At 43.9% G+C, this 27,064-nt stretch overlaps 1 protein-coding gene across 1 annotated transcript in view; it reads left to right on the plus strand.

Moving 5' to 3' along the window:
- The window catches only part of SRD5A1 (steroid 5 alpha-reductase 1), a 240,255-nt gene extending 213,678 nt beyond the window's left edge, over positions 1-26,577 (plus strand). Inside the window, exon 5 of the mRNA XM_086965281.1 lies at positions 26,126-26,577. Within this exon, the coding sequence (XP_086821407.1) occupies positions 26,126-26,192 (67 nt within the window). The 3' untranslated portion in view covers positions 26,193-26,577. The remainder of the gene's footprint in view (positions 1-26,125) is intronic.
- The last annotated feature ends 487 nt before the right edge of the window (positions 26,578-27,064 follow it).

Below are 27,064 nucleotides of genomic sequence, written 5' to 3' on the forward strand. Positions count from 1 at the left end.
CTTACGGCGTGCCTGGACCTTCCTTGTAGATGCCTCGCTGAGTTGAGTTAGACCTCGGCGCATTTTGGCAGCGGATTGCGTCGATAGCCGTTTGAAGTCACTCGAAGAAACTGGGCTGAATCTGATTGTGCGGTTTTGGCGTGTGGTGTCGGCGGCTCGGAGAACCTTGCCTCTCACCCCTGATGGTGTGTTCTATGCTGCTAATCCCCCGTGTACTTCAACACTCACTCCAGGCTTGGTGGTTTTCTTTTCTTCGGCTTCGGACTGCTGCCTGCATCAGAGTTGTCATGCCGCCTAAAAACGAGAATTCCACTTCAAACCCCCTGCTACCAGAAGCGGTAAAACAAGCCTCCCGTTGTGGCTGAAGGAGTAGACGATGTCTAAGACGGGACGCTGAACATTTCAAAACCTGGTGAGTCTATCACTAAACAGCAACCGGCTGCTTCCAAGAGAGGGAGAGAGTGTGCGAATAGTATCATTTCACAAACTGTACCAGCCCTATTCGAGAAACAAATTATTAAAAATGCACAAAGATAGACAATGGGAGCACTGCGACTTTAACAACTCTAAAGGAACTTTCTCAGGATATTGGCTTATCTGAAATACCTGAAATCTCTCAACTGTCTGAAACTGTGGTAGAGTTAGAGCCAGAGTTAGAGCCAGGATCGGAATTTGGGACTCTAGGGAATGGCATTATGGGAGCTGTAGTACCTTTAACCGCTTCTTTCACATCAAGTGCAGGCGTGGGTTAAACATCGAATACATCTAACATAGCTGGAGCCAATTCTATACCAGAAGCGAGCAAATTCATTAATCAAGATGCTTTGCTAGAAGCTAATGACAATTATTTTTTTCGATGTCTGATCTTACGTCTGATAAGAGTCTGGATAAGGACTGGGCAGATTACCCTATTACCGATAGTAGTCTCGAGGAAGAAGCGGGATTTGATGAAAACTCACCTGGTTCGGCTACCACTGTCAAAAAGCATCGGGCCAGGTAATCACAGTCAGTAAGGAATAAATCTAATGACTTGAATGACCCTTCTGTTCAACAGTCCAGTTCTTCATAAAAGCAAGATCAATCAGAAGCATTTGATTCTGATCTTTGCTCTGAGGTGACGCTAGCCATGATATGTCAGACGATGGTAGCACATAGATCTGATACTAAGACAGAGATTGCTCGCACACAAACCACGTGTCAAAATGTGCAGAATGCTGTCTGACGTATCACCAAAATATGTACTGACACGGCTTCAAGGGTTGCAGAGGCTGAAACTAGAATATCTACTCTTGAAGATGAAGTCGTTGCGCAGAAAAAAGAACTTTTATTAGTCAAAGCGCAACAAGGTGATATCAGCTTTAAGCTTGCTGAGCTCGAAAATCAATCCAGAAGGAACAATCTACGAGTTTTGGGGGTCCCGGAAAATTTAGGTGGATCGGATGTGCGGAAATTTATTTGTGAATTATTTTCCGCTGCATTCCCAGAACTCGCATCCTGGGATTGGCCTGTAGTCGTTGAACGTGCTCATCGTTTCCCATTTGCTATTAAAGACCGGCAAAAAGAAGGGGATTATCCTAGAGCTATCTTGGTCAGATGTAATAACTTTCTGGCCAGAGAAGCCATTTTGGATCTGGCTAGACCAGATAAAAAACGCACCGCTAAAGGTTGTACCTTTTTTGTCAGACCTGACTTTTGCCAGGCAACTGTATCGAAACGTTGGCATCTCAGACAATTGATTGCTGGATTCCAGGAAAAAGGCGCTACAGTTTACTTGCAAAGCCCGGCCAAGCTTAAGGTTATTGTTAAAGGCCAGACGAGATTTTTTCTCTCTGAAATTACTGCTAAAGAATACCTAGCCTCATTATGAGTATGAGTATGAGTAGCTGCGAAATGAAACAGCTTTTTTTTCTTTTTTCTTTTTGGAATTTAAGTGCAAACTTAGTTGCTAGTGTTCCACATACAAATTTATTAGATGACTAGGCTGAAAATTATTTAGGGTTCCATCGGTGGACCGTGTAGGGAGAGGGGAGGAAGGCACTTGGTGTCCTCAGGGACTGTTCGTCCCTGTGCCTCATAAGGTGGGTTGGGGTGGCTGGAGGGAAGGGAGGGCGGGTAGTGGGGCTTTGTTGGGAGGGGTATGGAAGGGTATGGGCGTGGTGGTAGTGGTGGGGGGGTTAAATCAGCAACAGTCGGGATTGTGGAAGGCTTGGAAACAGTCGACTCTGATAAATATGTAAGTTCGCGCTTGAATCTTTTTATTGAGACAATAATTATGTTAAGGAAAGAAGACTTATTTCAATATTTTTTTGTTAAACATAATAAGAAAATATGTATCGAAACAAAAACTCCCTGGATGTCTTCAACTGATTTTTTACTTTTCCTCCAATGGCTAGGAAAATAAAGGTGTGTACATTGAATGTCAACGGTCTTAATGACGCTAGAAAAAAAGGGATTTTAGCTAAAATTTTACATTAGCTGCAAATAGATATTCTTTGTTTACAAGAAACACGTGTCGTGGGAGAAAAGGGGACTTTAAAAAAATCTAGTATTAGACTTGCTAATTTGCTCTTAAAAGACGGGGATCAAGAGAGGGGTCGCTATCTTTATGCGTCGGAATCTAGGCTCTTGTATTAAAATATCAGCCGATAAATGGGGGAGATGGGCCTCAGCAGAACTTCTACTTTGTCAAAAGAAGGTTATGATTTATACAGTGTATGGTCCTAATTTGGATGATTCAGAGCTGTTAAACTTTATAAACCTAGAGCTTGCTTTGTGTAGTCTCCCCATTATTTTTTGTGGAGATTTAAATATTCAATTCAATTGCCATAAAAGATTTACATCATATACATTTCATAAAAATAAAAACATTAAACCCCCTGATTAGGACAATTGATTGGTATACCATTAAAAACAATATAGATTGATAAAGATGCAAATGTGAAAGGTAGTACATCTCTAGCTTTAAAAGCAGTGAGGAACGGAGCTGAAAAATATACAGTTTTAAAACATACATTTACACCATAAAGCAGCTAAAACGAGCGAACAAGTGGTTGATGATTTGGATCCTATAGCTTTATACCTTTTTTCTTTCGCACGATGTAAATTGAGTGCTAAAAACGACTGACACTAAATACAATTACTCGCGTTGTATCAGATTTGATCATTCTCAGTGCCGTCGTGCATGACCTTATTCCCAACAGGTTGCACAGAGGTTTAATCCACTTCCTTCTGGCCAACACATATGCTGGACAGAATAATAGGATGTGCTGGTCATCCTCCTTGTGATTACCCTCACACATAGAACATATTTCACTAGTTGTATGGTCCTCATCAACATTACCCCTTCTAGACCAACGTGCCAAGGTAGAATTGGTCACAAGGTTACCATATCTGAATTTCAAAAAGAGGATTTTCGCTAGCGGGGGCTCAATTTCATCTAAAAAATTGTCAAAAAATGGTTCATCCTTGAACCAGTGAAAGTTATTTACTAATGTCCCACCACTATGTCCATTGGTCATTTGGTTATTTATAAAGTCCCAAAAGGCAATTTTCACAATTTTTTTTGAATTATGTGGCAAACTTTCAGGATTCTCCCAAAATTATGATACGCCTATTTTGATTAACCACAGCTCAACATGTTTTAGCCACACATTAGAGTTCGATCCGTCCATCCCCATTATCTCTTTTATTCCATTTTTGTAGTCAAGCAGTTCTGGTGTTAGCCAAAGTCTTATCCATAGCATTAACGGTCGGATAATGGTGTAATGGTCAGTTCTTCTGACATTTAAATCCAACTGTAATGGTACCAGGGGGGTGCCTTTTGGAACCCTTACGAGACTTCTCATAAATTTGTTTTCAGATATCAAAAACACATCCTTTGACATTGGCCCCCAGATCTCAACACCATAAAGTGCAGCCGATTGAACTTTGAATTTAAACAGTTCTAGTGCTGGAGAAACAGTTTTACAGGTGTTTGCACCCTGCTTCTTCAAAATGGGTGTGGTGTTCTGGGTGAATATTAGCTTACTTTTCTCAATTTGGGGTCTCCACGTGAGATTAGAGTCGATTGTGACCCCCAAATATGAAAAGTTTTGGACAGATTCTAGTCTTTGGCCATTTAGTGATAAGTGTTCTTTGTCTGGTTTGATTGGGTTTAATGCCATGCATTTAGTTTTTTTTTGCGTTAATTTCCAAGCCTTTCTTATTACAATATTCGCATAAATGAATGCAGTAATGCCTGTAAGCCTTTCTTGGTTTGGGAAATTAAAATGGTATCATCCGCAAATAGTAATGCGGATACCCTTTCCCCATTTAATTTTGAGGAGTCGTTTTTACAACCCTCTAAATGAGCAGGAATATCATTCACCTAAATGGAAAATAAAGTGGGGGCCAAAACACAACCTTGGCGGACCCCACGCTCAATGGGTATATTCTGAGTCAATTCCCCATTTGGGCCCCATCTTACTTTAGCGAAATTATTAGCATGTAATCCAATGATCTGCGTCAACAGACAGTCGGGAAGTCCTGCCTTTATGGAGTGACATCCATAAAAGATCTCGTGGCACTAGATCGAAGGCTACCCTGAGATAAACAAAGGCAACATATAAATGTCCCTTTTTGATCTGGACATATTTCCAATAAAGGCAGCAAAGTCTAAAAACTTGATCAATAGTGCTCACTTTGTTCCTAAACCCAGCTTGGAACTTTGTGAGAACTGAATGGTCTTCCAACCACAAGTTAACACGTGTTAAAATGTGCCTAGAATAGATTTTCTGAAGGATATCCATTAGGCTAATTGGTCGGTAGTTAGAAGGTTCCGACCGGTCACCCTTTTTAAAAATCAAAACAATTTCGGCTCAGGTGGCATGGCTAGCGGCCGAACATGGCGGCAGCATAGAGGACTAGCTCCGACAGAGAAGCGGCCTCTCAGACTATCCGTACTGTAATCCTTGGCTGAATCAGACCTCAGACGGAGGCACCGAACACCCGGGACCGGGCGGGACTGGCGGCAAGTACCCGGACGAAAATCGGAGGCCGGACAGCGGAGTTATCGTCGAGTGTCGGTGTGACCGAAACACAGGCCTGAATCCTGGGAAACCAGTGGCGAGTGAAGCCGACCAGAAGTGCGACCTGAAGGGCGACGACGGACCGGAAGTGGTCGGGACTGGAGAGGAAGCCCGCGAAACGAACAACAAACTGGAATTCTCATCCTTGGAAGCGGCGTTAGCTCGAACAGAAGGCTGTACGCTGCTGGAGAGGCGGAGGGACTATCCGAGACTGATGTCGCAGCAGTGACTCTGAGACACCGGGACGATATTGGGCGGCCGGAAAGGACAGATCGCCTGACAAGGCAATAATGCTGTGGCTGCAGCTCAGTTACCATCGGGGGTGCGCTGGATGCGACCCCCATCTACATTAGATTGCTTTCCTTGATCCGACTACAGGCCGCATCGTATCCGTGGCCGCTCCCCTTCCTCCCGATCCCCTCTTCCCGAAGGCCTGAGTTACAGCTAAGTGGACATCATGGCGGGAAAGGGCTCTAAAGGCGGCACGACCCAAACACGTATCGAACGATACACAAATGATAAAACTGTGTCCCCTCCAGCAGACGGACGGCACACCTCCACGAAAACGGTGGACAACGTGGGGACGAAAAAGGCGACCCTAGATGATGTGATGAGAGCACTCACGCAGGTCCAGACAACGGTGGGCTCCATCTCGACCGAAATAACTCATTCGGGCAGATCTCCACAAAATGGCCGAAAAAGTGGGGTCACTGGAGCTGGTCACAAAATCGCTGGTGGAGGACGTGTCGGAACTCCTGACGGCAATGGAGGCGGTCGTCGCAGAGAATACAATGTTAAAGGACAAGCTGGATGACCAGGAAGGGCGCTCCAGGAGAAATAATCTACGAATTCTTGGAGTTCCGGAGTCAGAAGGCACTAGAGCAACTGATCTTTTTGTGGAGGAGCTCCTCAAATCGCACCTCCAACCCAAAGGACTATCAGCGTTCTTCTCAGTCGAAAGGGCGCACAGAGTCCCGGGAGGACAGCCTAAACCGGGGGCATCCCCTAGACCGATCCTGGCGAGACTGTTCAACTTTCGTGATAGGGATGCCATCCTCCAAGCAGCGCGGGTTTCCCCACCCGTAAAGATTCAGAACTCCACATTGGCATTCTTCCCGGACTATACAGCGGAGGTGGCCAGGAAGCGAAAAACGTTTCTGGACATAAAGAAGGAACTCAGGAGGAGAGAGATTCAATACTCCATGATATTTCCGGCTAAACTACGGGTGGTAGCGGAAAACAGGACATGGTTTTTTGATAATCCAGAGACTACCCGGGACTGGCTGGATGGCTGGCGTCCTGCCTCTCAATCCCGCCGCCCGGGACGAACTAAAAATGGCCAACAACTGAAGGATCATGACAACGTCTGAGAGGAGGACCTAGACAACGACAGAAGCTCGCCGATGAGAGACAATGCTGAGGCAGACCAGGAGGTGGATATCTAACGGCCCGGCAGGTACGAGACATTCTTGATATGGGACTGCCGCCGGGACTGCCATGGACACTGGGCTGAAGGCCTCTGCGGAGGGTATGAGGGGTCGCTGTTTCCGGAGTACTCCTCACCCCCAACGAGCAAGTAACCTTGTATTTCTATCTGGGTGGGTTCAAGCACTCTGCTAAATTGGGGTGGCGGGCAGTTTTGAGTCCGTGTGGCAGGGAAGCAGGGAGGGCGGGAGTTCGGGGCATGGGGGGGTTAATAAGGTTTGATGGTTCGCATTGTTTGACTCTACTGTTTACACTGACAATAACTATAGTCACATAATGCCGGATTTCACACACCAGGCAGACCGGTACTGATCTGAGGACACTAGACCCGTTACAGCATACAAATGTGGGCGCCGATGTGGGTGAGTTTCTACCGGACACATTGCTGCCTCGTCCTATGGGGTCTGTGTTTATGTTTACAATTTTACGATGGCAGGACCGCCACAGCCCAGTAACGTTATGGATGGTCCCGATGTGGGGCCTGTGCCGCCGTTACAAATAATGTCGTGGAATGTCAGGGGTCTGGGGGACAAGGTAAAGAGAGGGTTGGTTCTCCAGAGTATTAGAAGGTTAAATTGCGACCTGGTCCTTCTTCAAGAGACACTTTTAGTGGGTGCAGCTAGCAAGGCTTTAGATAGGCAATGATACCGCATGGTAACGCATTCAGACTTCACTTCGGGGTCCCGGGGGACAGGCATCTTAGTGAAGAAGGCATCACGATTCATTCAACAGACTACTAAGATTGATGGTCATGGCCGCTTTGCTGCAGTCTGTGGGCAGTGGGAGGGGATATCCATTAATGTGGTGTCTGTGTATATCCCACCAGCACTACATGCATCGGCACTTCCGGACCTGGGAAAGTTCCTTCTGGAGCTCCCGGACGGAGACCTAGTGGTGGGAGGAGACTTCAACGCAATGGCTCATGTCACACAGGATAGGTTCCCAACCCGGGCGAATTCACCAGGCCCGACCAGATTCAGCGAGTTCATGGAGGCACAGGGATTGGTTGACATATGGCGGCACCTATACCCCGAGGATCGGCAATACTCTTATTATTCGGCCACACACGATTGCCTATCCCGTATTGATTATTTTCTTACACTGGGGGGTGGCCGACTCACGATCAATGATGTACAGATAAGACCCCGGGGTATATCAGATCATTCCCCCTTGACCATGACCATGGCCTGTACAGCAAAAGCACGTAAGAGAATCTAACCAATCTACCCTGGATATCTCAAAATTCCTCACGTCCGTAAAGACTTAAAAAAAGCGACCAAACACTACTTCAATGAAAATGCGGGCTCAGTGTCCTCCCCAACGACCCTGTGGGAAGCATATAAAACAGTGCTGAGAGGGCAGGCGATTGCGACGATCACGAGACATAAACGTGCACAGAAACAAGAACTGCTAGCACTAGAACTAAAATTGGAACAAGCTAATGCAGACCATATGGCACTCCCATCGGAGGACACACGCCACTCACTCCACCTCTGTCAACAGCTACATGACGATCTTCTCAGACGACGGACAATAGAAAATATTGAGACGACTGCGCATAGGGTCTATGATATAGGCGACAAAGCCAACAAACTGTTGGCCTGGCTAGATAAAAAAAGTGAAGGCAGCAGACACATTTTACAACTGCAGGATCCGGAAGGGGCATATCATACACGCTCCTCTGAGATCATAGACATCTTAGCTGACCACTTCCAAGCAGTCTATACTCCAGGAGAGGTGGTCACGGCTGAGGCGGCAGTGTCGGTGCTTCAAGATATACAGGTCGAAACTCTATCACCGGAGGCAGTGTCTGAACTGGAGGCAAACCTAACGGAGGAGGAGCTCCGAACGGCAATTGGTGCGCTGCACACGGGTAAGGCGCTGGGCCCTAACGGGATTCCGATTGAGTGGTTCCAAGCAGTATCGGACACCCTGAGCTCACCACTGTTAGCCATGTTCGCAGAATGTCGAGAAACGGGGGTTCTGCCCTTGGATCAACGAATGGCGACTATAGTGACCATCCCAAAACCAGGTAAATCGCCCACGGACTGTGAGTCGTATCGCCCAATCTCGCTGCTCAATGCAGAAGCAAAAATTCTGGCAAAACTGATTGCGAACAGACCCCGCACTTAAAACACCTGATCCACCCGGACCAGTCAGGCTTTATGCCACATAGAAGCACGGCATTAAACCTCCGGCGTGTGCATGGGGCGAGCCCATTTGCTACGGGAGCCGGCAGCCATTCTGTCACTAGATGCCAGAATGGCTTTTGATATGGTGGAGTGGCAATATTTATTCGCAGTCCTGGCCCATATGGGTTTTGGCCCCAAATTTCTCTCCTGATTAAACTCTTATACGTGAACCCGGTTGCACATATAGCAGCCAATGGCCACATCTCCCGAGCGATCCCTCTGGCCAGAGGTTGTTCATTATCCCCTCTACTGTTTGCACTGGTGTTGGAACCGCTCGCTACTGTTATTAGGACTACACCACTGTTGAAAGGACTAACGTGGGGTGACGCCTGGGAAGATAGAATATTCTTATATGCTGATGACATGCTAATTTATTTATCTAACCCAGAGGTGGGCATCCCGATACTGTTGGCACTCTGTGACAGGCATGGTCTGACCTCCGGATACACGATCAACTGGACAAAGTCAGTCCTCTACGTGCTGAAAGGTCCTGCGCCGCTCCTCCCCGACGATTGCCCGTTGGTAGTAGCCGATACTTCATTTAAATATCTGGGCATACACGTAACTGGTGACGCAGGTGTGTTTTACGATCAGAACTTGGCACCCCCGCTCACTTGCCTGAAGGCGGATGTACGTCACTGGAAAGCCCTGCCCCTCACACTGCTGGGGCGCGCTGCATTGTTGAAGATGATGGCACTCCCGCGCCTCTTATATGTGCTGGAGAATACCCCAGATCTGATCTCGCCTTCCTATTTCCGAAAAGTGACGGCAGTAATGACCGATCTGTTATGGGGAGAACGTCCGCCCAGAATAGCGCATATTAAACTCAATCGTGGGTGGTATGACTGAGGGATAGCTTTGCCGAACATGCAGCTTTACTATTGGACGTCACAGCTCAAAGTCATTAATCAATGGATCCACGCCCCACATGATGACCCGGCATATCTAGCAGATAGAGCGCAATTGGGAACACATAGTTTACTGGCCCCACTGTATAATCCAAGCCTACTGAAGCGATTGCTCGGTCCAACCAAACACACAGTAACAATATGGTATAGGGTGCTGACACGGCTTAAATGGAGGGGAGTCATAACCAAGCTTACTCCACTATGGGACACTAAACAACTAGGCTGTCTTCGATCCAGTAAAGGTTTTACCCAATGGGATACTATTGGAATCTCGACGGTGGGGGACCTATGGACCACTACTGGGATGATCCCTTTCCCACACCTGCAGCAACAATATGCATTAGGCCCCACTGAAACTTACAGATACATACAAATTAGACACGCACTAATGGCAGTAATTGAGCCAGGGTCCACTGTTCCAGAGTCCTCACCTTTGGAAGACCGACTTCTCACAGACTTTATGCAAACACGCGCTACCTCGCTTACATACCGCAAGTTACTGAACAAGCTCCCGGACCCCTTACAACGGTTGAAAGAGAAGTGGGAAGCTGAGTTAGGTGCCATGGACGAGACAGATTGGAATGCCGCACTAGCATCACCAAGGGAGGCGGGGGTTTCAGCCCGGTTTAGGCTCATACAACTTAAAATACTGCATAGAGTATATTACACCAGGACCTCTCTGCACAAAATGCACAGGGCGGAAACCCCGTATTGTCTCAGGGGGTGTGGGGAGGAGGGGACACTGCTGCACACGCTTTGGGAGTGTCCGGCCATCTTGAGTTACTGGCAGCAAGTCATGCGCACTATTTCCCAGACCCTTGACACTTCCTTGACACCGGAACCACGTATGTGCTTGCTGAATGTGTGGGAGGGGACTGACCTGACACTCCGGCAACAACAATGGGTCACTATTGGGACTATGGTGGCCAAACGCGACACTGGACAGAGATGGGGAGTGGCAGAAACACCTACTCTAGCACTGTGGTGTAGGACGATGGATAGACTTATGCTAACCGAACGCACAGTGTATAAAATGAGAGCCAACCCCCACAAGTGGAACAAGGTTTGGGAAGCATGGAACAGATATAGGGGGGATTTGTGTGAGCCACTGCCGCAAGAAGAGGACGACAGCTCAGAAGATGACGAGCTGGATGAATGAGACAGGGGGAAATGTGTAGATGAGTGTAGGAGGATAGGAATCGACTGATGGGGGCTTCACTTAGTTTGGTGCTCAGAGAGGGAGGGGTAGTAGCCTGGGAACCTGGAACCGGCAAACAACACTGAACTCAACTGTGATGATTCACTGTGACTATACATTATGCAGGAGTCTATTGTCTTTGTTCTTGTTAAATTTAAAACAAAAAATAACATAAAAGTAAGATGACACGTATTCTATCACTGTATCCTTATTGCATTTTGCACTATACCAAACGTTTGTTGCCGGACCACGAGGTTGTCGGCTGAATAGCTGTGTAACAGTACAGAAATGTGATTGAATGTGAAACGATTTCCTGTGATGCGATGTACTGACATTGTAATGATGGCAAACTTCAATAAAATCTTACACCAAAAAAAAAAAAAAAACATTTCGGCTCCTCTCCAGCTTTCAGGGAAATCTACACTACAAGACAGCGTGTTACACAGGTGATTATTGTAAGGTGTCCAGACCTTTAGATCATGCTTGTAGAGGTCCCCCGAGATTTTATCTAAGCCAGGTGCTTTACCATTTTTCACAGAATTAATAGCCGCCTCAGTTTCCTCTAAAGTAAAGTTCATGCTAACGCCCAAAGGTGTGAACTGTAAAACCTCCTCGCTGGTTACTTGGGAAAAATCATCATATTTCTTATAAAGAGTAGTAAAGTGATTACCCACGTTGTTTCATCAAGGTAAACATCTTTTACAATTCTCCCCTCATGGTTCCCATTTGCCACTAGCCTCCTGTAGCCTATATTATCTTTAGCCTTTACAGCTACCAGCATGTCCGCCCATTTTTCCTCATCCCAAGCTTTCTTTGAAGCAACCTGCACCTCCTTGTATGCTTTCCTTGCCAGCCTAACCTGGTCTAAGGAGTTAGTTTTAATCGCTAGTAGGAGACTTTCTTTATGCTGTCTATATGTTTTGTCATACCAAGTTTTGCAATGGGGCAGATTTTTTGATTTCTGGTGGCTCTTTTTTGGTAATTTTGTGACGAGGAGTTTTAAAGTTTTGAAGAGATCATTGTGAAGGTCAATAAAGCAGCAAGGATTAGCTGCCTTAATTGGTGAACTTATTAAGGTCGACAATGTGCTTGCAAATTGTAGATAAATTTCAGCAAGAATATCACCATGTTCCAATATGTTGGACCACTTTAAAGCACGTCTGTTGTTACTAACAAGGATCTCATCACATTGGCCAGTATTTGAATCTGGTGTCATTGTGCTCCCAATCCCTGTTACCAAACATGCTTGTAGACAAAGTTCCAAAGGACAGTGGTCGCTCTCTAATCTGTCCTTCACCTCCAGGTCAATCATATGGTGCCAAATGGCCAATGAAACAATTACAAAATCTAAATTACTTCTGCAATTGTTCCTGTGGAATGTTGTTTTTTTTAATCATGTCTGATGGAAGACGACCATTGCAGGCCCTGAGGCCATGTTCCGTGGACAGCTTCACTAATTGGACTGCTAGTGCTATGCAATGTACGGGATCATTGTTATCCAACAGTGGGATGTTATATGCATGGTCTTCTTCATCAAAAACATCACTAAGCCCTGGGATTGGTTCATAATTAGAATTTAAATCACCAGCTATAATGGTCACCTCTTCATTAACTAATCTACTTAGAAAGGAATCCAGCTTTGTCAGGGTAAATGATTCTTTATGTGCTGGAATAGGTCTATTATAGACATTAATTAAATAAAGTGATTTACCCTCACTGGTTGTGATTTTTAATGCCAGTATGTCCAATGAGCTAGTGTTTATAATTTCTACCTTAATCTTCAACGTTACTTTAACCCAAGTTATTAGACCGCCTGATGGTCTTTCCCTTGCTGAAGGAATGGCACCAATACCAAAAGACTTGTAGCCTACCCTATGTGGCGTATCAAGTGCCCATGATTCTTGCAGAAGGCAAAAATCAGCAGAATCAATGTACTTGGCCCAATCAGGATCCGTCAAATTCTTTGTTACACCGGCTATGTTCCATGATATTAGTTTCAAGGTCCCATTGGTACTACTTCTAGTGGGTAACAGTCTCAAATTGGGTGTCCTAATATCTGGGATTGTGTTTCTCATAGGGAGCTCTCCCAACAGATTCTGTACCTCCAGGGATTCCATTGGCTCTTCCTGTGTAAACACACAGTCTGGACGCCCTGTTACGTGTATGGGTGGGTTTTGTGGTCCATTCCCTTGATCACTAACTATCATGGCTTCTCCTTCGCTGTTAAGGGTACTAGGGACCTATATATCCTTTCCCTTGGACAAAATTGGTCATAGGGGTCGCCGTGTATGGTTTACCTTCAATACTGGATGCACAGCTCGTGACTAACTCCAGTCAATCAACTGCATCTAAACAGCTGAATCTATTATAAATTGGTGCCCCTGCCCATTGATTTGGGTTAATCATGCCCCTCTCATAAGTCCTACCCCGAGCACGATAATTTACCCTAGTCCAACTACCTCCACCTTCCGGACACATCCTGGGAGGATAAAAAAACGAAAGAGGCCTAGTTTCAATTACGGAGTTCCCTTCTTGGGAATCCCACAATCATAAATGCTGCACAGTACGTGGGTCTTCAAAGTTAATTACCACACAGTCACCACTTAATGTTTTTCTTGTGGGCCCTATCCAGGGGACCCTTCGTACCATCAAAATTTTACTCTTTATATGAGAAGGGGGGGCGTGTTTTCATTTAACCAATGGAATACTTTATTTTTGAGGGATCAAAAGGTTTCTTCTTGGGTACCTAGCTCAGGGACCCCTGTCCGAACAATTACATAGGGGCTAACGTTTGGTGGGAGATTGATATAGGCTCCCCTACGCTTTTTCTCAAACATATGCCCTTTCTGATCATGCTGATTGGTTTTGTGGATCTTGTTTTTCAGTGTTTGGTTTTCTTTGGCTATTGTATCAGAGTTTGATAGTTTTTCCACAGTAGCGTTATTTCTATTTTGATTAGTACCCTGAATAACAAGTTCAGGTGTATTCTTATCAGGTACCGGTGCTATTGGTACTATTGGTGCAGTGCCCTCGGAGGGTTTCGAGGGAAAGCCAACTATACTAAGGCTTGCCAATGTTATAATGCTTTTTTCTACCTCCAGTAGCTGATATTCTATCCGTGTCAGTCTCTTTTCCAATGGGTTCAGGAGTTTTTTTATAATGTCCCCCATATTTTTTAACTGGATTGTGAATCCATCGACTATCGGCCCAGCTCTACTATCTCTCCGCTCATTTCTAAGTAGGGGGTCCTCAGTTTCTTCTATTATATCTAGATTGATGATGGAATGAACATCAACCTCATTACTCCCACTTAGTACAGCCTGTCGTGATGCTCCTGTCAACTCCCCCTTTTTGTTTGCTATATCCATGTTCTCCTGCGCTTTTGTAACCTTTGCTTTTTTGCTGTTGTTATCAGCAGGTGCAAGCGCGGTCGGGCGTTTCCGTTTGGATATAGCACCCTCCCGTCTCCCACGTAATTGTCTTTTAGAGGCATCATCTTCCTGTCCCTCCCACTCCGTAGTTTCAATTGAATCTACATCCCCAGCAACTGGCCCTGGAAGTATTATAGGGTCATTGAGTTGATGCATTGGTATTTCAGCAATAGTAGAAGACTCAAGGTGTGCGTTAGGAGTGTGGTGCACATCTACGACTAATACAGTAGGGGCTAAGCGGTCAGTATGTTCTGGGGTTCTGGCAGATGCTATCTGACCCAAAGACGATCTTTTGGTCATTGCAGGGTCCTGTGACATTCTTCTAGCTGCTGCTAAGTCCAGTGATACTCTTTTTTCCATCAAAATTATACCTTGGTCTATTACGGAATTGGCTCTAGTGATGAAGTTGTCAAGAGTACCTGTTAGCTGCCCCCCCCCCCCTTTGCTTCCTTACTCCTGCTTTCAGGAGTGGCCATCCTATTTGCACTGACTCAACAATAGAACACAGGCTCTCGTAGTCAATAGGACAATTTACAGTACATACAGTTTATAGATCCTCCGGATATAACACGCAAGAGGGGTGGTCCGGTCTTGCTCGGTCTGGAACGGGCTGAAACTGGCCCGCCCGGCGTCCCGGTCGCGTAATGGGCCCTCCTTAAGTACACTGAGAAAGGGAAGGAGGAGGAGTCACGGGAAGAGGCGGCAGGTGCGCGTGATGTAGAAAGCGCACTGCCCTGTGGGCCTCGCAGTCCCGGTCCCCGACAGTCCAGCAAGAGTTCAGGGTCACCAGCCACAGTCCCAGGGTTAAAATGCGGGCAATTCTCCTCCAACACGGCGAAATCCGAAGTTGCTGCTAAATCCGACTACGAGCGGCACCAAATATTCATATCGAAGCTAGCTCTGATGTTAGGTAAAATATTAGATATACGGGATCTAAACCTCGGACCTTTAAAGCTCTGAGGAATCTAGTTTTGGATAATGGCCTTTCAGATGCATGGCATACTCTCCATCCCAAAGACCCTGGTTATAGTTTCTTTTCTGCCCCGCACCGGAAGCATGTTCGCCTTGATTATTTTTTTATATCTCAATTCTTTATGGACAAAATAGAGATGGAAATTCTTCCCAAATTATTATCAGACCATAATCCATTGCTATTAAGTCTCAGTTTACCATCAGTTCTGGAAAGTTCCAAAACTACATGGTCCTTTCAGAGGAATTTACTATTTGAAGAGGATTCTATACAATATGTCCAAAATCATCCAGGAGTTTTTTCAGATCAATAATGGTACTGCCTCCGTTGCAATCGTGTGGGACACATTCAAATCTGTAATAAGAGGGGAGACTTTAAAGTATTTGAATTTTCAGTTAAAGAATAAACTAAGTTTAAAACTGAGTGTGACATGGTTTTAAAGGCAGAAAAGAAATTAGCGAAAATATGAAAGCTAACAAATATATAGAAGCTGCTCAACTTGATTTGTCTATTAAACGAAGCACAGTCTATTCCCATATTGCGGACCGAGTGGCCTCCCAATATAGACAACAGCACTCTGTTTTCTTGCTGAACTTTCTACGGGCCACGTTGAGGAGGATTCCAAGCCCTTTTATTTTTGTCCGGGGTTCCATGCATCACCTCTCACGTTACCCGCTCTGCGGGAAACGCTCGCAGCTGGGGGCCAAAGACACCGTGAGGAGAGGCGAACCACAACGCCCACAATCCATCTGGGCTAGTGATGGGCTTGATGTGTAAAGCAATACAATGCAACACCGAATTGTTCTTCTGGAAGTTGGTATATAAGGAATTATAGAGCGTTAACGGGATAGATGTTGTCCAATGAATGAGCCAAGTTGAACTAATTGAATTTGATCTGTTCGCGGTCAGAGTGGTATGGATCTTGCAATGCAGCAAAGTGAGATAAGTGGACTGATTGGCCATAAAGAGAAACTATCTTTAAATTAGAAACGTGTAGTATTCCGACATTAGATTGGTGCTGGGAGTATGCTATGAATTTGGTGATTGCAAACAAAACAGGTGATGGACAGAATGTGGATCAATGTCACACATTCACCCCAGTCAAAAGATCTGGGCCCAAATCCATCGTTTTTTTGCACTCCACACCACCCTGGGTTAGACAATGGCGATATGCAAATCAGCTCTGACCCTGTGCCCCATGGGAACAGTCCAGTCCGAACTACAAAAGCCATGTCCTTCCCAGAACGGAATCAAGCATCCGAGGACCGGACCGGTTTCGAGGTAACACCTCTCATCATCCCGCCTAGCTTGACTCCAGTGGTGTGGAGTGCCTGGGACCCACGTCTGAGCATCCCCAGCGCACTTATGGCGGAATTTGCAAACAAAACAGGTGATGGACAGAATGTGGATCAATGTCACACATTCACCTCAGTCAAAAGATCTGGGCCCAAATCCATAGTTTTTTTGCACTCCACACCACCCTGGGTTAGACAATGGCGATATGCAAATCAGCTCTGACCCTGTGCCCCATGGGAACAGTCCAGTCCGAACTACAAAAGCCATGTCCTTCCCAGAACGGAATCAAGCATCCGAGGACCGGACCGGTTTCGAGGTAACACCTCTCATCAGCCCGGCTAGCTTGACTCCAGTGGAGTGGAGTGCCTGGGACCCACGTCTGAGCATCCCCAGCGCACCTATGGGGGAATTTGCAAACAAAACAGGTGATGGACAGAATGTGGATCAATGCCACACATTCACCCCAGTCAAAAGATCTGGGCCCAAATCCATCGTTTTTTTGCACTCCACACCACCCTGGGTTAGACAATGGCGATATGCAAATCAGCTCTGACCCTGTGCCCCATGGGAACAGTCCAGTCCGAACTACAAAAGCCATGTCCTTCCCAGAACGGGAATTGTTTTTTGTAATTTTCTTCCTGAGTGTACTGGGGTAGCTCAGACGTGGGTCCCAGAGCCTCCACACCACTGGAGTCAAGCTAGCCGGGCTGATGAGAGGTGTTACCTCGAAACCGGTCCGGTCCTCGGATGCTTGATTCCGGTCTGGGAAAGATATGGCTGTGTAGCTCGGACTGGACTGTTCCCATGGGGCACAGGGTCAGAGCTGATTTGCATAAAGCCATTATCTAACCCAGGGTGGTGTGGAGTGCAAAAAACGATGGATTTAGGTTCAGATCCGTTTACTGGGGTGAATGTAAGACATTGATCTACATTCTGTCCATCAAATTGTTTTTTGTAATTTTCTCCCAGAGTGTACTGGGGTAGCTCAGACGTGGGTCCCAGAGCCTCCACACCACTGGAGTCAAGCTAGCCGGGCTGATGAGAGGTGTTACCTCGAAACCGGTCCGGTCCTCGGATGCTTGATTCCGGTCTGGGAAAGATATGGCTGTGTAGTTCGGACTGGACTGTTCCCATGGGGCACAGGGTCAGAGCTGATTTGCATAAATCCATTATCTAACCCAGGGTGGTGTGGAGTGCAAAAAACGATGGATTTAGGCCCAGATCCTTGTACTGGGGTGAATGTAAGGCATTGATCTACATTCTGTCCATCAAATTGTTTTTTGTAATTTTCTCCCTGAGTGTACTGGGGTAGCTCAGACGTGGGTCCCAGAGCCTCCACACCACTGGAGTCAAGCTAGCCGGGCTGATGAGAGGTGTTACCTCGATACCGGTCCGGTCCTCGGATGCTTGATTCCGGTCTGGAAAAGATATGGCTGTGTAGTTCGGACTGGACTGTTCCCATGGGGCACAGGGTCAGAGCCGATTTGCATAAAGCCATTATCTAACCCAGGGTGGTGTGGAGTGCAAAAAACGATGGATTTAGGCCCAGATCCTTGTACTGGGGTGAATGTAAGACATTGATCTACATTCTGTCCATCAAATTGTTTTTTGTAATTTTCTCCATGAATTTGGTGATGACAGTATTAGAATGTTTGTTATTGAAATGTTTTAACAGTTGAGCTGGCTTACAAGTGCCGACACGATGTGGTCTATAGCAGCTCCATTTCTCTAATAAACATTTTATATACATACTAGCTGTACCTGGCCACGCGTTGCTGTGGCTCATGCTGGTTAAATGGAAGAGAAAGAAAAGAGTAAGCGCACGTTTCTAATATGTTTATTTTCACAATGCTTGTGGGTATACAATATGTTTTTGTCCATCCTAATATATGTAGAATGTTGTCTATATGCGTCCCTTGTATTTGTTGCGCAGCAACCAAATCGATAGGGTCTGTTCGGGTTGCAAATTGAACCAACTTCTCCCCCCTCCCTCCACCCACTTCCCAGTCTGCCATCCTGACACCAACTGTCCATCCTAATATATGTAGACTATTGTCTAAATGCGTCCCTTGTATTTGTTGCGCAGCAACCAAATCGATATGGTCTGTTTGGCCTTTCGATTAAAAACTTGCGCGTATTGGACATGCGCGTATTCGAATCCTCCGTTGTGTATATATAAACACGCGCTAATGTTGCAAAGTGAACCAACTCCCCCCCTCCCTCCACCCACTTACCGGTCTGCCATCCTGACACCAACTGTCCATCCTAATATATGTAGACTATTGTCTCTTTGCGTCCTTTCTTAATGTTGCCAAGTGAACCAACTCCTCCCCCTCTCTCCACCCACTTCCCGGTCTGACGCACTAATGTTGCGAAGTGAACCAACTCCTCCCCCCTCCCTCCACCCACTTCCCGGTCTGCCATCCTGACACCAACTGTCCATCCTAATATATGTAGACTATTGTCTCTATGCGTCCTTTCTTAATGTTGCCAAGTGAACCAACTCCTCCCCCTCTCTCCACCCACTTCCCGGTCTGACGCGCTAATGTTGTAAAGTGAACCAACTCCTCCCCCGTCCCTCCACCCACTTCCCGCTCTGCCATCCTGACACCAACTGTCCATCCTAATATATGTAGACTATTGTCTATATGCGTCCCTTGTATTTGTTGCGCAGCAACCAAATCAATAGGGTCTGTTCGGGTTGCAAAGTGAACCAACTCCTCTCCCCTCCCTCCACCCACTTCCCGGTCTGCCATCTTGACACCAACTGTCCATCCTAATATATGTAGACTATAGTCTCAATGCGACCATTGTAGTTGTTGCTGTTGTAGTTGATGCGTCCCTTGTATTTGTTGTGCAGCAACCAAATCGATAGGATCTGTTCGGCCTTTCGATTAAAAACACACACATATTGGACACGCACGAATTCGAAACCAGGGTTGTGTATAAATAAACACGCGCTAATGTTGCAAAGTGAGCCAACTCCTCCCCCCTCCCTCCACCCACTTCCCGGTCTGCCATCCTGACACCAACTGTCCATCCTAATATATGTAGACTATAGTCTCAATGCGACCATTGTAGTTGTTGCGCAGCAACACAATCGATAGGGTCTGTTCGTCCTTTAAATTAAAAACGCGTGTATTTGGCACACGCGTATTCTAATCCAACGTTGTGTATATATAAACACGCGCTTATTCAAATTCAACGTTGTGTCAAAATTTCAAATCAATCTGTGAAGAACTTTCGTAGATTTAAGATTTATATCAAACGCTCATTGACATTATTATGTCGGGTTTGTGCTTTCGATTAAAAACACGCGCGTATACGACACACGCGTATTCAAATCCAACGTTGTGTATATAAAAACACTTGCATATTCGAATGCAATGTTGTGTCAAAATTTCAAAGCAATCGATGAAGAACTTCCAGAGATTTGAGGTTTTGAACAAACGAACAGTTACATTTTTATTTATATAGATAACAAAACACTCTGTTTGCTTCTGCATTGATTAACTAATCATTTGTTTTGGAAACGAGGTATTGGCGGAGACGCTAAAGAAACCACTATGGTCTCTGCATGATCGGAGCAATCATCGTGAAGACGCAGCTGTTCAGATAAGAGAAAATACATTTAGGGGATCTTTTGTATTACTTGCCTCACCCTCCGATGCAGGGTGTGCTCCGCTAGTCTTCCTTGTATGTCAAGGCCTACAGAGTCTCAGTACACATCCGCATCGAACATCCGGTCAGGACCGTTTCTTTGTGTTCCACTAACTGGGAGCTGTGCATGACATGCAGCCAAGCTTCGTCAATTCTGTTACCCTGGTGGGGTCGCCATGTTTATTTGGGAGGCGCCATGGTGTAATTCCATTACGACCACTCCTCTTTTAACTAAATATTACAGCCCTTGAGATATTTTTGATCAGCTTTTTAAAGGAAGACTGTGACACTCACCTCATACAAAGCATGTGAATAGTGCATCACATCAGTCAATGACACGCCCACTTTATTTCAACATGTTATTGATTTTAGTACTATTTCCAAACCATCAATGACATGCTCACTTTATTTGGTACTAGTTTCTGTTCAGTCTGTGGCACAGTTATTAATGTCACTAGATTTCTAAGAGATCAGTGACACAAACACTTTATTTGGGACTATTTCTGTGCAGCATTGTGTATTATCAGTGATACGCACACTTCAAGTCAGCATCTTTGTTTCTGATATTAACATCCCAGGGCAGCTTTCATCAGCCAGTAAAACAATGGAAGGAGCACACTACCAAAAGTGTGTCAAATACCAGTTTTTGTCCTCATGCTAGGAGGCACACTCCTTTCCTATATTCTGTTGTCAGAGATGCACACACTTAGACCACAGAACATTATTATATAAGCCCTGTCAGCAATCTACAGTTCATCATCAGCTTTATGCATAGTAGTGTTCAAAAAATCACTAATTGATCGTTTAGTTAAGTTAGTTGCTTTTAAGTTGTGGGAGAGTTTAAATGATGCATTAGGTAAATCCGCCTTCTCCATTAATAGAATCTCCAGTGGAACCCCTAGTAAATTGGAGAAATTGGTTGGATGCATTCCAAACCTATTTGGGTGTGGTGCATCCAGATTCTGTTCTGAAAGAAAGAAATATTTATTATTACATTCCATTGGCTTTGAGGGTCACGCAATTTATAAACACCTGAGGTGGAGAGAGGAGAATATGAGGTCGTCGATGAGTATATGGATGCCATCAAGAAACTGGAAATAAGATTTCATAATCAACCAAGCATAGTAGTGTTAAGCCATAAGTTTTTTTTGAGGCAGCATCTTATCGGCGAAATTGTTGATACGTTTGTGTCTGTGCTAAGGAGACTGGTTGCTGAATGCAATTTTGAAAACTTTACAAAACAATTGGTTCATGACCAATTCATTAGTCATTGTTCAAACAAGACAATTCAACAAAAACTGTTGCCTTTAGGCAATCCAACATTGAATGAAACATTATGCATTACAAAATTATTGAGATGTCTCAGATTTCAGTTAAAGAGTTGGAAGGTAAAAGTGACTTTGTAAATGTTGTGAAATTTAAGGACCAGAGTATGGTTAAAAACAGTAGAATTACTAGAGAACGTTTAAGATAGAATAAGAGTTTTTTCAACTAAACTAATGTATGATTCAAGTATGGTAATCCTTCCAATCGTAAAGAGGAAAGAATATGCCCAGCTTTGCATGTCACTTGAAGGATTTGTAATAAAATGGGGCACTTTTCTCAGGTTTGCCAGGGTAAAAAATAAAATCAGGAAAGGGGATTAACATGGTTAGTTAAGCACCACTCGAGGTTAATGATACTAATTTTGAAAAACCAGAAAACGTCTTGAAAGACATGGTTATAGTAATTACTGAGGAAGAAATTGCCACAGAAGATTTATCTGAGTGTTGATCCCTATATTGAGGTATTGGTTGGTGACCAAACGCTTAAACTATTGATGGATTCAGGTGCCAGAATCACAATGATTACCTAGGTACCTTTCCATCAAAATGGCCTGGTAGAGGGTTGGAGTCAACAGATCGTGCTTTAAAGTCATATGAGAGCAGAAGAATAGACATTTTAGTTTTCAGGGGAAGGAAAATATTTGGAGAAATATGTGTTGCAGTCAAGGTTTAATGCATTTTGTTCTGGTTGTACCAGGGTCTCTTCCACGTGGTTTTGAGGCAGGGAATGAGCTGCCCAATATCAGTTGTGTGCGAGTCTCCCCTAGAAGAGGTTAAGGGGCAATTTCCTGTAGTATTTTCTGGAAAAATGGGCAGTATCAAGGGTTTCCAACACAGGATAAAGGTTAAAAAGGATCTGTTCCTAAAAAGCATACATTTCGCAGTGCTCCATTTTCCATCAAAGAGGATTTATGACGCATTTGAGAGGTTTATGTGACAGAGGTGTTATTGAACCCATCAAATCATTCCTTTGCATATCTCCGTTGGATGTTGCATGCAAAAGCAATGAGGATTTGAGAATGTGTGTAGATCTACATAGCCTCAACAATGCTATTTGGGTTATTTCTCATCCCCTTCTAAGAATTACTGATTTGCTTGCACTGATTTCTAGGGCAAAGTGGTTCAGCAAGCTGGATATAGCCTCTGCATGCCATAAGGTTGTTTTGGAGTCACAGTCCAGACATTATACAGCATTTGTTTCACCAATAAGCACATTCAAATACTGTAGAATGCCATTTGCATTGGCTACAGGCGCTTCGGTTTTTCTATAGGATCATGTACAAGTTGGTGAGTGGGGATAAAGCGTGTGTCTATTTTCCAAGGGGACGTTCTGATTTTTGCAGCCTCTATAGAAGAGCATGACACCATTTCCAACCAAGTGTTGAGTATATTTCAAGAGAAAGGTGTTTTGCTACAAAATGGTGAAGAGTGAGTTGCTGTTAACTAAAGTGGAGTATTTGGGTAATGTGGTATCAGGCAATCACATAGACCTGATCTAGTTGGCACCATTATTATTGCTGTGGTGCCCAGTGACAAAAAAAGCCTCAAGTCGTACATGGTGTTGTGTGAATTTAATGCCCATTTTATGCCTTACTATGCTTCTCACATAAAGCCACTGACTGGTTTGTTAAGGAAAAAATGTGTCTCTTGTTTGGAATACTGATTGTGAAGCAGCTTTTGATTGCATTTAAAACAGTTGGCAAGCTCTAGAGCTCTCAAACGTTTTTGTCCTAAGTTGCCATGCGGTATAACTGTTAATGCCAGTATCATGGTCTGGGGGCAGTTCTCACACAATGCAATGCTGGTGTAAAAAACACCATTGGTTATGCATCTAGGGTGCTCAGGAATCTAGAAACACATTTCCCCACTATTGAGAAGGAACTATTAGCTTGTTGGTGGGCCGTTCAAAAATTTGAACCATAAGTGTGGGCAACAGAATTTACGGTTAAGACTGATCACAAACATTTGGAGTCCTTGTTGAGTGAAGACGAGAGCAAAGCTCAAACTCTACGCATTGCCAGATTGTCAACAAAAGTTTTACAGTTTAATTTTAAGATTGTCCACATTCAAGGGGTGCAAAATGCGAGCGCAGATTTTTTTTTTCTAGGTCTTCAACAGAGAAACTGTATTAGGAGGGTGTGGATGATGGGTGTGATGAAAGTTATCTGATTGCATCACTAGATTTGGAAAAGATGTTTGCATTCTCAGAATCAGAAGGGAGGTTGTTAGTTCTTGTAGATGAAAACATAAACTATTGATTGTTACAAAGGGCTGGCCTAGGGAGAAGTCGGTTGAGCATTCATGTCAGCCTTTATGGAAGGTATGTGATGAACTATCAGTGGAGGATGGGCTCTTGTTTAGGGGTGAGAAATTGGTACACCCTATTGGTTTGAGATATAAAATCACAAGTTAGCACATGAGGAGAGCTTAGGGTGCACTTTCACTAAGCGCCGCCTTTGGTAAATATTTTTGTTGCCTTCTGTAAAGTTGATCACTTTGTGGGCAAACGTGCCATTTGTGCAACTTCTGAAAATAATATTATTGTAAGGAACCCTTCTTTACAACTGATTGAGTTTCCATCCTGAGGATGTGAAAAATGTGGGATCGACCCGGTTGGTCCTTGTAAAGCTTTATCAAGAGAACTGTGTTATGCATTTGTTTTAGTTGATTTTTACTCAGTGACCTGAGGCGTAAGTTGTGTGAGAACCCAATGCCAAAGTGGTTATTGAATTTTTGAAGATCCTATTCTTGTGGGTAGGTTTCCTGGAGTTCCTGGTATCAGACAATGGTGTTCAATTTGTCAATGTGGATTTGAATTTTCTTTTTGAGTACAGGAACTGTGAAATATTTGAGACCATTACTGTACTATCCTCAATGCAATGGTCATGTCGAGGAGCGCATGAGCCAAGTTCTGCTACAGTGTGTTCAGTGGCTATCAGAAGCAGGTATGTTGTGATGAATGCTGTGCGTTCCATGTTATGGTTCTATTGTATCATACTGCTGTGTTATACTTTAATATCCCATTTTGATTCATTGAGGGGTAGAAAACCTGCTACTACCTGGGTGGGAAGGTGGATAAAATGTGGTGTTTCGCTGGAGGAATGTGGTGTGGAAGTCCAGAAGAATGCGGCAGAGGCAAAAGCCAGGCAAAAGTTCATTTAGGACAGCCGGAGGCGAGTGTGTGAAGTAAATGTTGGAGTAGGTGAAGTAGTTGGTGTCAAGAAAGATATGTATGTTAAGAAAGGTAGAAGGAAGTACAGCGGTCCATTTGTTATTGACAAGGTGTGTGGTAATGCTGTCAGAGTCAATGGATCTAATTGCTGGAATGTGGGTAGAGTGTGAAGTGTGGAAAGGATATAGATCAAGATTCCGATCAAAGTAACATATTGAGTCTTTTGAAGCCAAAGGATGTCACAGATCAAAGTGTCATCTTGCCCAGAAAAACAATGTTGTTAAACAAAAGGATATTAGTAGTTCCAGTTGTTCCAGGTTCCAGTGTGGAAGCGTTCGTAGAAGCAACAGTGTCAGAATGTTGTTTCTTAGATTTAGAAAGGTTATTAAGGTAAGTCAGTTAATGTATGTATTAGGCATCGAATGAACTTATGAATTCTGATGGAGAATCCTTTTTGATATTTGATATAAGATGGATTTCTAAAAAACATTTTTATTGTGTTTTTTATGTACTTTTATGGCTTTCAAAAATGGAAACCGAATAAAGATGATTTGATTTTATTTGAAGTCAGTTAAGGGAAAAGTGTCCCCATTAGGTGACATCTTTGTTGTATTATATATAACTATTGTTAGTGCCTCCTGTGTTATTATTGGGGCATTCATAGATAGACAGATTTTCATTGTTCATATTTTCTTTAGGCCAGTGAAATCTGTTGCAGTATTGTTTTTAGGTTGTTAATTTGTGCTCATTTTTAACTTATTTCGTTTATTTGTTTGTAAGGGGAAACATAATGTAGTATTCCGACATTAGAATTGTGCTGGAAACATTTTATGAATGTGGTGATGTCTGTATTAGAACTTTATTGAAATGTCTTAACAGATGATGTAGAGTATAGCAGCTCTGTTTCTCTAATAAACCTTTATATGCATATCAAAGAATGTGCTGTGTTTGCTTCTGTGAAGATTACCACATAGGGCTTAAGTCGTACGAAACTATAGGGATGTCAGGAATGTCCAGTGTTAACTCTAAGCAGTTTAGTCTCTGATGGGCCACAATAATGCTGTATTCCTCCCTCCCTTTTGAAAGGTGCACTGCGTACTAGGGTTTGCAGAAAGGTATGTCTCTACAGAAGGAATCTGTACCAGAACATAGTGCCTCTGTGAATTTCATCACCACTTTTGATAATGTGGATTGAGTTATATCAGTGTGCAAATTATCACTATGGGTTCTCCTCAACCTTTTCCGGGAATCTGATTGCTGTACATTAGGAAAGTTGGACTGTAGTTAAATTGGTTAAGGGTAGTAGGGCAACAGCTAAAGTGAACTGTGATTATTGACAAAACTGTATATGCAAAATTAACTGCTCTTACAAAGATTGCTTTAATGAGATATGCATGTTTATTTTTATGTATTTTATTTTAGATGGTACTTGGAAAAATTTGAAGACTATCCCAAGTCCAGAAAAATTCTGATCCCTTTTTTGTATTAACCAAAAATGTACATCAATGGAACTTGAAGATTTCTCCAGGCCTACATTACTATATCCCGGAGGTTGCAGATTTTTTATACGGTTTTTTAAAAACATTTGTTTACATTTATATTGTGTAAATCTAGTGTATATGAAACGTGTTCTGTTTCTTTACACATTGCTATATAAATGAGCCATGTTCAGTTTCTTTACATATTGAGATGCGTAAGTGGCCTTTTAAGTCACTGGCTTTTACTACTTAATGATGTTAGCGGTACTACATGGTTAGAGCATATACTTTAGTCTTGTTTAAAATCATTTATAATCTGTTTTACTTACTTTAATGTCTTCCATTTTACTATAAATATTTGAATTTGGAAATAAATACAATCTTACGTACTGCTTACATCTGTGCTGTTGTATTAGTTCTGTTGTTTTTTCCGTGTTCAAATTAACTTTAACTCCAAGAAATTGTGTGTAAAAAGGTTACATTTACTAGCTCATAAAGTATATCCAAAAGAACACAAATCGCACCATCATGTGCATCTTTGCATTTTTCAGCTCAAGGGGACTACCACAGTTTACTAGACAAGGCATACGTGAGTAAAATGCACAGCATTTGTGTCTTATAATGCCAAAAACGTCACTGTTAATCTGGTTTAAAGAAAAATGATTGGTGCACCATGGATGTTGGTTCAGGCTCTAAGAAAAAATATTGAACACTCAAGACTGTCCATTGTGATATTGTGACTTGTGGCGGACCTTATTTCAATGAGTTATTATTTAAGAAGGTGAGCAGTTTGTCTGCATCTTACCAAGAACTTGGAGAGGAATAGTATTAAAACGTTTGCCCGTTTTGGTGCTTATTCTTTTATGTGTTTTGTTTAGGTCTG

This window comes from Lissotriton vulgaris, chromosome 4_1, assembly GCF_964263255.1.
Source record: "Lissotriton vulgaris chromosome 4_1, aLisVul1.2, whole genome shotgun sequence".
NCBI lineage: Eukaryota > Metazoa > Chordata > Amphibia > Caudata > Salamandridae > Lissotriton > Lissotriton vulgaris.